Source organism: Marmota flaviventris, chromosome 6, assembly GCF_047511675.1.
Source record: "Marmota flaviventris isolate mMarFla1 chromosome 6, mMarFla1.hap1, whole genome shotgun sequence".
NCBI lineage: Eukaryota > Metazoa > Chordata > Mammalia > Rodentia > Sciuridae > Marmota > Marmota flaviventris.
In genome coordinates, this window is record NC_092503.1 from 26,328,593 (window position 1) to 26,341,068 (window position 12,476).

Below are 12,476 nucleotides of genomic sequence, written 5' to 3' on the forward strand. Positions count from 1 at the left end.
GAAAGTGCTGTTGAGGTTATTTTAATGTTCTTTAACGTAGACCCTCCAAAATAGACACGTATATATTAGGCACAGTGACAATTGCAAAGCTTGTAAGAATGATACCTAGACCAATGATTTTGGTTTTTCTCTCCTATAATGCATTTCATTATAAGTTCACTAAGAAAGGGGACTTGAGGTCATGATTATGACATCTTTTGGTATCCTCCCTCCAGCTGGACACACCAACTTCAATATTCTTGTAATAGATATTTCCAGAAATTTTTTTTCTTTCTTTTCCACTTCCATCATCCTTCAAATATTTAATTCAGGCAGAATGAGCAAAACTGTTTTCTGAGCTTACTCTAGTCAGCTTGCCTGGTGAGAGAATGCCGTCTGTGTTTATATTTAAAAAATGAGCCTCCTTAGACTTTTAATCTTTAAAGAAATGATTTATAAAACTTCCACCATGGAGTTTAGCTGTTAATGATCAGCAACTTGTTTATTTGTGTTTTTACTTATTTATTTGCAGTAGTAGGAATTGAACCCAGGGATGTTTTACCACTGAGCTACATCCCCAGTACCCTACCCACCCATCTTCCACATTAAATGAGATTTTTTTTTGAGACAGGGTCTTAGCTAAAGTTGCCCAGGCTGATCTCAAATTTGCTATCCTCCTGCCTCACCCTCCTGAGTAACTGGGATTACCGGTGTTCACCACTGTACCCAGCCTTATTTTTATTCTTTATTAATGATTTTAAAATTGTACAAATTTATAAAGTACATTGTGATAATTTGACACATGTAAATACTGTCAGTGACTTAATGGGTTTTAGTATAGATATATATATATATATATGTATGTGTGTGTATGGAAAATAGTGATTTTAATTTATGTAATATGTTAACTACTAATAATCAATATGCAATTATAATCAATATGTTTTGGGATACAGTAGTGAAATAATAATTGTATGTGTTTATGCTACAGACATTAATCCGGTATCATGTTCCAGGTACCCCTCAAAGCATCAACAGTGAAGTGTAATAAGAAAGCCCTGTGCTGAGGGACTCTCAATCTGGGTGGGCAGCTGTGTCACTGTGACCGCCATGTGGGTAGAGCACTGTGCAATGTCATGCAAGGTTGAGATTGATTATACTGCTCTAGAGGGGCCTGGTCCCTGGAGGCTTTGGAGGAATAAGGTGGGGGTGGGAGGACTGCATTTCAGACAGAGGGAATCAGAGCCTGATCCAAGACAGCAGGGCCCGAGACCATGTGGAATATGGCACAGGTCTGCCACAGGGGCTGCTAGGTGCAAAATTTGGTATTTATATTTTTCTTGTGTCTTTTACACAGGCAACTTCCCCCCATTGGAGGGAAGGTGCAATCAGAGTTATGTAAAAGATGTAGTAGGTGTGAAAATGGATCAGCAGGTCAGATTTAGAAAGGAAAGAAAACAAATGGCTACCAAGGTAGCAACTTTCCAGCTTGAAGAAACATCTCACCTTAAAGCACTAGGTGTGGAAGCTGCTCAGGGCTGGGTGAAGGGCACAAATGGCAAAAACTCTTTGTGCCTCTGCTGCCTATGAGTGTTCCATGCTTCTGCCTAAAGGTGATGGAGGTGGTGGGTGGGGGATTGCAGACCAGGCAGCCTGCTCCAGGTAAGAGTGCTCAGAAGATGCTGAAGGATCACCTCAACTAGGAAGCCAGCTCAACTTGTAAATTCATAGTCACTTTCCCTGGGAAGATGGAACCAGAAAACCCCAATGGTTATTTAAGGAAAAACAAGAGAAAAGTAAAAGTAAAGAAAACAAATCAAAACAAAACAAAAACTAATTTTGGGGTGTTCCGAGAGCTAGGATTCCATGAATGAAATTAGACAAAAATTTTACGGAAAGGAATCAAATGAGGATTACTTTGTTGGTCGTGGTGTCAAGAAGTCCAGACTTGGTTGTGAAGGAAAAAACAAAGTCAAAATTACTTTAAAAGCCTGTTCAGGAGGGCAGAACTCTCAGGACTCAGGGAGGAAATGCAGTGACATGAGTGAGTCCACCTGAGGCCAGATACCATAGAAGAATCTCAGTGAAGTATTAACTGGTCTCCTTGGAGCTCCATAGTTGGCTTGTGTCCAACACAATATAACCCAGGATCCAGGTATTTGCTGAGAGAAAGGAGAGAGCAAAGAGTATGTATGTTGCTCTTGGGTTTAAATAGGTCAGGCCTGACTCCAAAGTGCAGAAAATTCAAAGAGGACACAGCTTTAGGTCATTTTAGGAAGAGGAAGTAAAACAAAGAACTGATTTCCAGACTTTTCTGCCTAAAACAGTGGCCAGAATGGGGAGAGAAGTGAGGCAGCTAGATTTAAACTTACCTGGGAGGGGCCAGAGGTGTAGCTCTGTGGTAGAGTATGTGCTTAGCATGCATGAGGCCCTGGGTTCAGTTCCTAGCACCAGTAAATAAATAAACTAACCAACCAGCCTGGGAAAAAGTAGTTAACCAATTTAAAGTTACAGTGTGCAATTCTTTCCCTTCTTTTTCTTGGGCCTGTGGTGGTAGTTATAAATATTAGAAAAACAGACTGAGTCCTCTTTTCTCTGAGAAATTCAGAGTTTGGATAAAGCCAGAGGTATTGTCGAACAGTAGAGGACTGGAAATAACTAAAAGTTGGGAAAGATAATATTAGTTTAAAAGATCAGAAGCTCTCCAGAGTGGATCCGTTCTCAGAGAACTGGCTAAACTTGGTCATTTACTTTTTTTCCCTCCTTGGTACTAGGGATTGAACTCAGGGGTGTTTTGCATCTACATCTCCAGTCCTTTTTATTTTTAATTTCGAGACAGTGTCTTGCTAAGATGCTAAGATGCTGAGGCTGGCTTTGAATTTGAGATCCTCCTGTCTCAGCCTCCCAAGTTGCTGGGACAACAGGTGCATGCCGTAGCACTTGGCTAGTCATTCTCATCTTTAAGCTATCAGTGGTTTTGCAGCATCTTCAGTCTCTTGCCATACAGAGGAAAATGAAGGCACTGGTGGCTGGAAACATGACTCTTACGCTCAAAGCCTTCTTGTGCTTCAAAAACCTGCCTAGAGATACAGGCCTACTTTCCTTGATGTGTACAAACCTGTGGATGGGCATGGAGAAGACTTTTCTCTTTTTGTCTGGCTTTTTCGGTAAGAGGAAGAGCAAAGATACTTGGGGAGAAGATAGGGTTTGCCTATTTTTTTCTTATATAATTTTGTTTTATGTTTTGCCAGAAACAATGTAGAATTTTGAGCTGATTTACACTCCTTACTAATTCTATGTGTATGCAAATTAATTCCTAATTTATCCTCATCTCCATTGTTTTACTGAAATCAAAATAAATAAAATTCTAGTACACAAGTGAAATAGCACTGGCGTGGTTTAGGAGACATAATTCTCTGGAAATTTTTGGCTGTGTGCGTGGGTGACACTCCCTCTTGTAGAGATAATAATGTTAAACTTTAACATGATGCTGGATGTTGTAATCTCACAAGGGGGGAAAAGTGGTTGCCGCCCTCGGATCATGGTTGGCAAAGGCAAGACCTTTGTCCTGTGCAATGAGCTATAAATTCTGTGCTTATCCATCATCCCTGTCCTGCTCCCTCTATGCCAATGTCCATGTATTTATTTTCTAATCTCAATAGCAATGACAGTGATGGATAAAATCTTAGTGGATAGTTCTTTTTTCCCCAGAATTTGAACACCGCAACGTTTCATGTTTTATTTCTCAGATGTATTCACAGTTGTTCACTGGACAAAGATGAGGGATTTTTAAACATGCTAGTCTTCACTGTGACACTAATAAAAACCCATTCTATTTCTGTTGGTTGAGGTGAATACTATTAAACTTTACAGTTGGTGATACCTATAATTTTACTAATTTAATGGAAAATGCTGTTTGTGTTGCTTAGGAGTGCTACATTATAGGAAGTTTGTTTTCCTCTCAAATAAAAACTTTAGAACAGAAAGTACAGGGTTATGGAAAAAATATTTTAAACCATGTAAACATAAATTGAATGTAATTTAAAAAGAAAAAAGTTATTCCCCTTGTCTCATAATTCTTGTCTTGCTAAACGTAAATGGCTGGTTTCTAGGGCTGTTGTAACAAATGACCCAAAGCATGGTGCCTTAAAACAAGAGACGTTTATCTCTCATGGTTCTGGAGAACTGAAAGCAAGGAGTCGGCCCGGTCTCATTCCTCCCATGGTCTAGAGGAGACACTTGGTTGCCTGCCCAGCTTGCAGTGGCTCCATGTGTTCCTTGCCTGTGGCAGGATCATTGCAGTCTCTGCCCAGTTTCCCAGGATCTGTCTATGTTTCTGTGTGTCCTTTGCCCTCTTATTAGGAAACTAGATTTAGGGCCTACCCTAATTAGTATCATCTCATCTTGACCCTTACCTTAATTATATCTGCAAAAACCTGTTTCCAAATAAGGTCACATTCTGAGGGTAGACATGAATTTTGGGTGTACACTGTTCAGTTCACTACATTAAATTATAGATGCTTTAACCTGGTTAACAAGAGGAACTTAATGAGATGGTAATAAGCAAGAAGTCATCATTGACCATTATTAGTTTTGTGTTTTCTTCCTTTGTATCACATTGAATTATGATGATTATTCCACTCATCTTTTTCTTTTCCTTTTGGTGCTGGGGATGGAACCCGGGACCTCATGCATGCTAGGCAAGTTCTCTGCCACTGAGCTCTCTCACTCAGCTCTTGCACTAAACCATGAAAAAGCAGACTCTCTCTCTCTCTCTCTCTTTTTTTCTTTTCTTTTCTTTCTTGTCTTTTTTTGTACAGGGGATTGCTTAACCACTGAGCCACATCTCCAGTCTTTTTGTTTTGTAAATTTTGAGACAGGGTCTCCAAGTTGCTGAGGCTGGATTGAACTTGCTATCCTCCTGCCTCCACCTCCAAATCTCCCTGGTGTTACAGGGTGTACCACTGTGCCCAGCCAGACTCTGTCTTTTTCTGAGATCTGACATAATGCACCCAACAGAGTGTAGTGTGTATATAGTGTGTTTATGTCTGTTCACACCAAAAAAAAAAAATTAATGGAGCAGAATAATTTTCACATTTACTATAATGAGCTGCTATAGAGACCAGCTAGATATGATATGCATGTGACTAAAATCAGATTCTCTTTATTTCCCAGTCAAGTGTTCTTTCCAGCATATAGTTACTTTACTAGAAAAGGTTTAAACTATGAGTATTCATAGAGTCCTATTAAATACATACAGCCACCCCAGACTCTGTGTATAAGCCTGTGTTGAAAATCTTATCTCCAAGGTAGTTTCTTTTTCTCTGTGTGCAATTTAAAAAGTTGAGCATAACTCACAAGAATATTTACAGGAATATCTTTGCAGTTTAAACATTACATGGAAGACCACTCAAGATAGGAGAGGACAGAGAATGACCGTGGAGAAGGTCACATAGTGAGCTGGAAGCAGGCCAGTCAGGTACCTGGGTTTTGATCTTGATGCCCCCCTACTTAGGTGGGTAAATCACCTCATGGTGACATGAGCTGTGAAGTTCTTCCCAGTTCTGTTCTAAGAGTTACTATCACAGTTGATGAATGCACATTTTAACTTTCTTTCATCCTTACTTGCTTCCAGCCAGGGACTTCTTATGTTTCCTTGTGGTCATAGCAACTAGTGCAATGACTTCCTCATGGTGGGCAACTTATTAACCAACTGCTGTTGGTGATGCAGGATGATGGGGAGCAGAGACCCAGATAGGATAGGCTGAACCAGATGTCAAAAGCCAAAAGAGCATAGAGCATCTGTACTGTGGAAGCAAGGATGACAGCCACACCCCAGCACACAGACAGACAGGTTGGTTCTGAGTCAGTTTCCTGCATCCTGTGGAGTCCAGAGGAAGACCTACAGCAGCAATGGGTCTTGTGAACAATGGCCACTTCCTGCAGCCAGGAGACTTTCAAGTCTGTGTGGGGAAGGACCACAGGCCCTTCTGGGTTCAGATGGCACTTTCAAACCTGGTACCCCTGAAATAATATTGGCAGACTAACTCTCTTCTTTCACATTTAACCCATGTGAAAGAGTTTACAGTCTAGTAGCCTTGAGTGAATTTAGCTCTCCAGAGGTAGAGAGGATGGAGGAGGGATTTAATTGTCTATTATGGCTACAATAGAGTTAGAAATTCATATATTCTAACACTGATTCTTTTTCCTCATTTGTAAAAATGGCAATGCCCTAGAGGTATGACATGCCTCACTTTTTTATCCTAACCCTCTAGTTTATAAACTGTAGTAATAGCCATAATGATGAAAGCACTTATTATATAGCTCTTACTGTTTGCCTAAAACTATGTGAGTATTGCACATATATTCACTCATTTGGGTACACTCAGATAAGTTTGCAGTTTCATATTCTAATGTTTAGTATTCGCTATGTACCAGTATCTGGGAGGTTGTATATAAGAAAAAGAGAGCCAGCATGCCACAAAAAAAGAATAATGGGGGTCAAAGAATAATAAGCCCTAATTAACAGCAAACAGTTGAACTGCATCGAGTGATTTCTTTTTTGTATTGTTGATCACATGAAGAGCTACATCTGCTGCAATGGAAAATGCTGAGAGATAAGCACAAACAAATGGGCTTGTCCTGGTGCTGGTCTGGGTTGGACAGTATGAAGAGTGACTGCGGATGCCCAGCTCCCCTCCCATTCCAAGAGGCTCCCGGACTGATTCCATGGTGTGAAATAACGGAGGAGAGATAGGGAGGTGTCAGCAGCCCAGCCCAGAAAGCTGGGGATTGGGCAGTGGCTTCCTGTAGTAACAGGCGCTGGCCGGCCGCCCGCTCTCTGGCGGTGACTGCGGAGGTGGGCTGGGAGACAGCTGTGCCTAGCCCTGCAGGCTCCATCGACTGCAGAGCACCAGCCCCTCCATGGAACTGCTGCAGAATGTTCTGCCTGAAAGGTGAGGGGGCTTTGGGTCCATTGGGGAAAATTGTCACAGACCATCAGAGTCTAAATCTCAGCGTTCCTCCCAGTACAAAGTTTGAGGGACTTTTTTTTTTTTTTGTAAGTATGGAAGTAAAAAAGTCATTGTTCTTTTTTGTTGTTGTTGCAAACAGGAAGAAAGACCTCCTGCTGGGGAGATGGAATTTTCTTTTAGAAAGGATATTTCTCTGTTTGAGTGTGGTGTGTATGTGTTCTGACATAGACAACAGTTGTTAAAAGTTTAGGATAACAGAGGGCTTTTAGGTAAGACTGATAAATGTAGGAGTAGTTTACAGCTGTAGGATGAGCCCTGTTAGAGAAGTTTTCATGTCATGAGTTGTTTGTGTACAAAGTTTGAATGAGTAGAAGGGAATGAAGGAGTCCATTGCTTTAAGCTTTAATATGTGAATTCAGAAATTAAAGTAATTTTACTGTAGAATATGCTTCTTGTTCTAGCTACATATGAATTATAGTACTTCCTGAGTACAGTAAGATGATGTATAATGAGTATGTTTAGTGATTCCCTGAGGAGTATGCTCTCCTTTTAGGCGATCATTTTTCCTTCCAACTTTATTTTTTTTTAACGTTTGTCACAATGTGATTAATTTAGGCATGTGAGAGTGGTTTTCTATGAGATTGTTGAAGTGAGGGGCTTAGGATGAATTTCCCTGGAACTTAAGTAGATTATTTTGCTCATATCTTTCAGTGTATGTCATTGTGTTGAAGGGAATCTCTTGATAGCGTTGCAATTTTTGGAGATAAAGTGGTCCTGTCATGTTTGCACTGTCGATTGCTCCTTTGTTCTCAAAGTTTGTTAATGAGGAATTGACATGGATTCTGTTGTCTTAGCCTTTATGGTTTTAACCCTAATTTGATATCTTAATACTCTCCTGAGTCATTAATGTTATACTTTGAGCTGGGGATATTTATTTACAGAGTAGGTACAAGTTGATAAAATCAAGGGGGTAAGAGCAAAAAGGAAATCACATTTTTTTTTCTCCCTAAACATTAAATTAATTCTTACTCTAGGGAAATAACCTTGGATATATCTGAAAAATAATTTTAGATGAAGGGGGTTATGAGTTCTCTTGAAATGTTCTTAAACTTTTTTTTTAACCCCTCAACAACAATAATAAAAGTTTAACTATGAAGAGTCAACAGTATTATTGGATAAAAGTGAATGGTAACAGTGTAATTTCCACGGTGCAGTTGAAATCATTATGATCCAATGATAGCTCAAGGTTTTGGACTTTTAATTGAATGCAGGTGTGGAGTGGTTATTGGGTATGACTTCTGTAGCATCCACATATTTTCTCCACCCATTCCCTTAACAGCAATTTCACTTTATGAAAGAATCTATCAATTTCGTGGACTCTTGGTTTCCATAGTAACTTAGGAAATTTTGGAAAATTAAGTGCATGGCATGTGATGACAACAGAGTACTTCCATGCTGATGTGTTTTCTAACCTGGAATCTACATACTGCTCAAAGCCCACTTTCTGATCTCCCAGCAGTTAGGACAGACTGTGGACATTTTATTGTCTACCTATGATTTAGGATCCTCTTGGATTACAATTATAATTTTTAGGTCATCCTTTGTACTACCGACTGAGGCAAACCCTAATAATTGAACACAGATATTAAGAGTTAACACTTGTTGATGGCTGGTGTTCTTACTTTGGAAAAGAGGCTTTCAGTTGTTGGCCTGTTTCTATTGCTACCCCAGGTCCTGGGGGCTATTGAGCTTGTGATTGTGGTTAGCATTGGCCTTAAAGGAAACAGGTTGCCCTTCTTTTGGCTTAAATCAAGTTCCTGCAAGTTTCTTGTGGTTCTGAAACAAAACATTCTAATCAAGATAGCTTCTTACATTGATTCAGGTTTTCCTTTTCTTCATGAGACAATTTTTTCTCAAGTCAGCGTTTTGCCAATTTGGTGCTTAGTGAAGTGTCTTTATAGATGACACTGGACATGGTGGCACACACCTGGAATCCCAGCAGTTTGGGAGTTTGAGGCAGAAGGACTGAAATTTCAAAGCTAGCCCAGCAATTTAGCGAAGCTCTAAGCAATTTATTTATACCCTGTCTCCAAAAAAAAAAAGGTAGGTGGGGGTGGCATTGGGGATGTGGCTTAGTTGGGTGCCCTGGGGTTCAATCCCTCATTCATTAAAAAGGAGGAGGGGGAGAGGGAGGGGGGGGAGGAGGAGGGTCATCTTTGTCTTTACTGTTGCTCTAATATCTGCTACAGCTGCAGTCACTCTTTGCTGTTGCCATTGAAGTATCTCAGAAACATTTTCTCCATCCAAATGTATTTTGTTGGAGCAACATCTGAGCCCCCCGTCCTTGGGAAGATGTTCTCTAAAGTCCTGCCAAGGTCCCTATGGTTAACAGAGGCATGGTGTACTGTCCCTTCAAAGTATAATCAATGATCCATTGTGGTCTGAGAAAAGGGTTTTTGGCTAATCAAGTAATCTGATTAATAACAAACTACCATGTGTATATAGTTAATACATATCTTCAGATTATTCACACATTAATATACAATGTTTTTACCACAAAAAATACATGGAACATAATTATTTCTAAGATGGTTCAGAATGTAAGTTTCATTTTTTGTTTCTTTTTCTTGTTTTTCTTTTCTTGGTGGGGGCAGAAGTCTCACTGTGTCACTGAAGCTGAATTTGAACTTGTAGACCCAAGTGATCCTTTCACCTCCTGAATAGCTGGGACTCCAGACAGCTGTTGCCAGAGCCAGCTGAATATAAATTCCTTAATTATAGTACATCATCTTTGTCTTCATAAATATTACCTTTGCAGTGCTTTTCTAACTGAGGTAAAGACATTTTTAAAAATTTCTAATCCACCACAGACTTATACTTCATAAAACTTAAAATCATGCGCTTGAGTGATATCACCACAATGTCATAAAGCTTAGAGAGCCCTTATATATTCATCTCATTTTCTACTAATTTTCTTGTAGAATGGTAGCAAAGATTACTGGTTCTGGTTAGTAGACAAATCTGTAGTAATTTTCTAGAGCTGTCATAACAAATCCATACTAAGTGAGTTGCTGATGATGGAAATTTCTTTCCTCACAATTCTAGAGACTAGAAGTCTGAAATCAAGGTGTGGGTTCTAGGGGAGTCTTTACCTGGCTCTTCCAGTTTCTGGTGGCTCCAGGTATTCCAAGGCTTGGGGCAACATCACACCAATCTCTACCTCTGTCTTCACATGACCTTCTTTCTTGTGTTTCACTATGTCTCTGGGTCTGTGAGTCAAATGGCTTTTTTTATAAGCATACTGGTTATTGAATTTAGGGCCCACCCTAATCCAGTGTCTCACCTCACTTTGCCTGATTATATTTACAAAGACCTATTTCCATGTACGGTCCTATTCTGAAGTGCCAGGTGGACATGGATTCTGGGGGGACACCTTACATAAAACTCAGTATGCACAAAGTAACATGGACCAAGGGTCATTTTATAGGAGGTATGTCTAGTGAGGAACTGAAAGAATGACCTTCCACCATGCTGCTTTACAATAAATTTGGAACCAATAGCAATACAAGCTTAAGACAAGTTTGTATGGAGATGGGTTGAAATCTACCCCTTATGACCCATCATGCAAAAGAAAATGTTGCCTCTTATTTCCTTTAAATGATCCAGTTTCCTTTATGAACTCTTATCCTGCTGAGAGGGGGGAAAACAAAAACAAAATTGAACTCAGCTCACTGCAGTCAACTCAGTATGAGCCAAAACTTTCAATGGTTGCATTAGACAACTCAGGCTGTTGGATGACTCAGGCTTTCAGAATTCTCCTGCTTATTCTCCTTCTGAGTTTTAAAAATAAGGTAGTATTTTTAAAAATGATGCTCCTATTAATATGGAAAGGATTAATACATACATATTTTTGTGCTCTGTTTTATGAGCTTCATGGACCTTAAGTTGAATTTAATATTGACTTTTCCCTGCCCTGCTTCTGCATTTTCTCTGGGTTTCCCCCCGCCCCCTTTTTTCTTTTTTGATGCTGGGGTTGCACTCAGAGCCCCCACAGATGCTAGGCAAGTGCTCTACCACTGAACCACATCTTCAACCCTTCATTTTTAAAACTGGTTTGGTGTTTTAAAGGTTCTTTTCCTTTCTCAGCTTCAGTGTGTCTTCTAAGATCTAGAAATGTAGTTTCATGGAGCAGGAACGTGTTGAATTCTGTGGAGTTGGGTGTGTCGCAGCTGCCTGCGTGCTTTGCATGATAGGGTCCTGTCTATACCCTTTTCTGCTTCACAAGTTACAGATTTAGGAAAGCCTTTGGGTTGTCTAATAATAGCAAAGAGTTATGTTGGAGATTACAGCTAGGAACAATCTTAGGCATGTGCTTCTGCTCCCACAAGGGCAGTTCATGGTGGACACTCTGCCCCCCTTCCTCGGTGTGCACCATGCAGACAGTGCAGGCCTCTTTCCAGTTGTCTCGTGTATGTTGTGTATGTAAAAGAATTCCTTAGATTCTTTTCTTGGCAGCATTTGGGAAATAATGTCAGGAATCAGAAACAGATTTGTTATTTCTGTGCTGAAACAAGTGTATTTTTCAAGTGAGCTAGAAAGCCACATTTGTTCTGGAGGGTCCCTGGCTCCTTCTTAAAGCTGCTAATAACCTGTCAAGTAAGCACTGAGCAAAGCATGTGCTATTTTACTCTTTGATTCTGAGCCTCATTTTGAAGCAGACTTTTAAAAACCAAAATGCAAAGGGACCCTGTGAATATCACATCTGTGTGACTCTGGATATTTTATTATCATACATTCAGAATTTGAGTTTTTTTTTTTTAAATAAATTAGCATATTTTGGAACCATCATTCCGCAAGTCTTCCCTATTCTTGCAACCTGTACTCATTTAAACATTGCATGTAATTATTAGCCAGTGATCTATAACTACCAACAGGAATTCACATTTGCTCAATCTGCAATTTAAAGTAGTGCTTTTAGTAAACACACTGATGATAACTTGCAGTTCTCAAACTGGAGGGGAGAGACATTGAAATGTAATAACCCAAGCAAAGCTAGCCCTTTCTTTAGTCTTTCTTTTGAAAACTTTACCATACTTTCTAGCTCCCATTCTTCTTTCACAAATAGTAAAATTCTGGTATTAAAATATGAATGTTGAAGTAGAAAACAAATCAGCATGCTGAATAGATCATGTAATAATTATAAACTAGGAGATGCTGTTCTTAAGGGCTGAAAGAGCAAAGAGTATTTGACACAAGTTTTTCTGTCTAGAGCATTAAACTTGGGATTCCCTGTTTCTGGGGCTGCTCTGTATAAGGATAAATCTCTGAGTAATTTGGTAGAACTGAATCAGATGACTTGGATTAGTGAAGGCACTGGCCCCATTCTTGATACTCTGGTCCCATTCTTATTTTTCTTTCCTCTGTTTGCTGATTTTCATGCCTGTCTTTGTTAGTTTTTTCTCCCCCCCTCTTAGCTGTCTTCCTCAGTGATTGCTGTTTGGGAAAGTTGTATTGTACCCAAGC

At 39.8% G+C, this 12,476-nt stretch overlaps 1 protein-coding gene across 3 annotated transcripts in view; it reads left to right on the forward strand.

Annotated features, from left to right (window-relative positions):
• Positions 1 to 12,476, forward strand: part of Nhsl1 (NHS like 1) — a 245,953-nt gene that overhangs the window by 134,978 nt on the left and 98,499 nt on the right. The window contains exon 1 of one of the 3 annotated variants that reach the window (XM_071612993.1): positions 6,850 to 6,935. The exons of the other annotated variants lie outside the window; for them this stretch is intronic. Coding sequence (XP_071469094.1) covers positions 6,920 to 6,935 — 16 coding nt within the window. The 5' untranslated portion in view covers positions 6,850 to 6,919. Of the gene's footprint in view, positions 1 to 6,849; positions 6,936 to 12,476 lie in introns of those variants that run through there. 3 annotated transcript variants of the gene reach the window in all.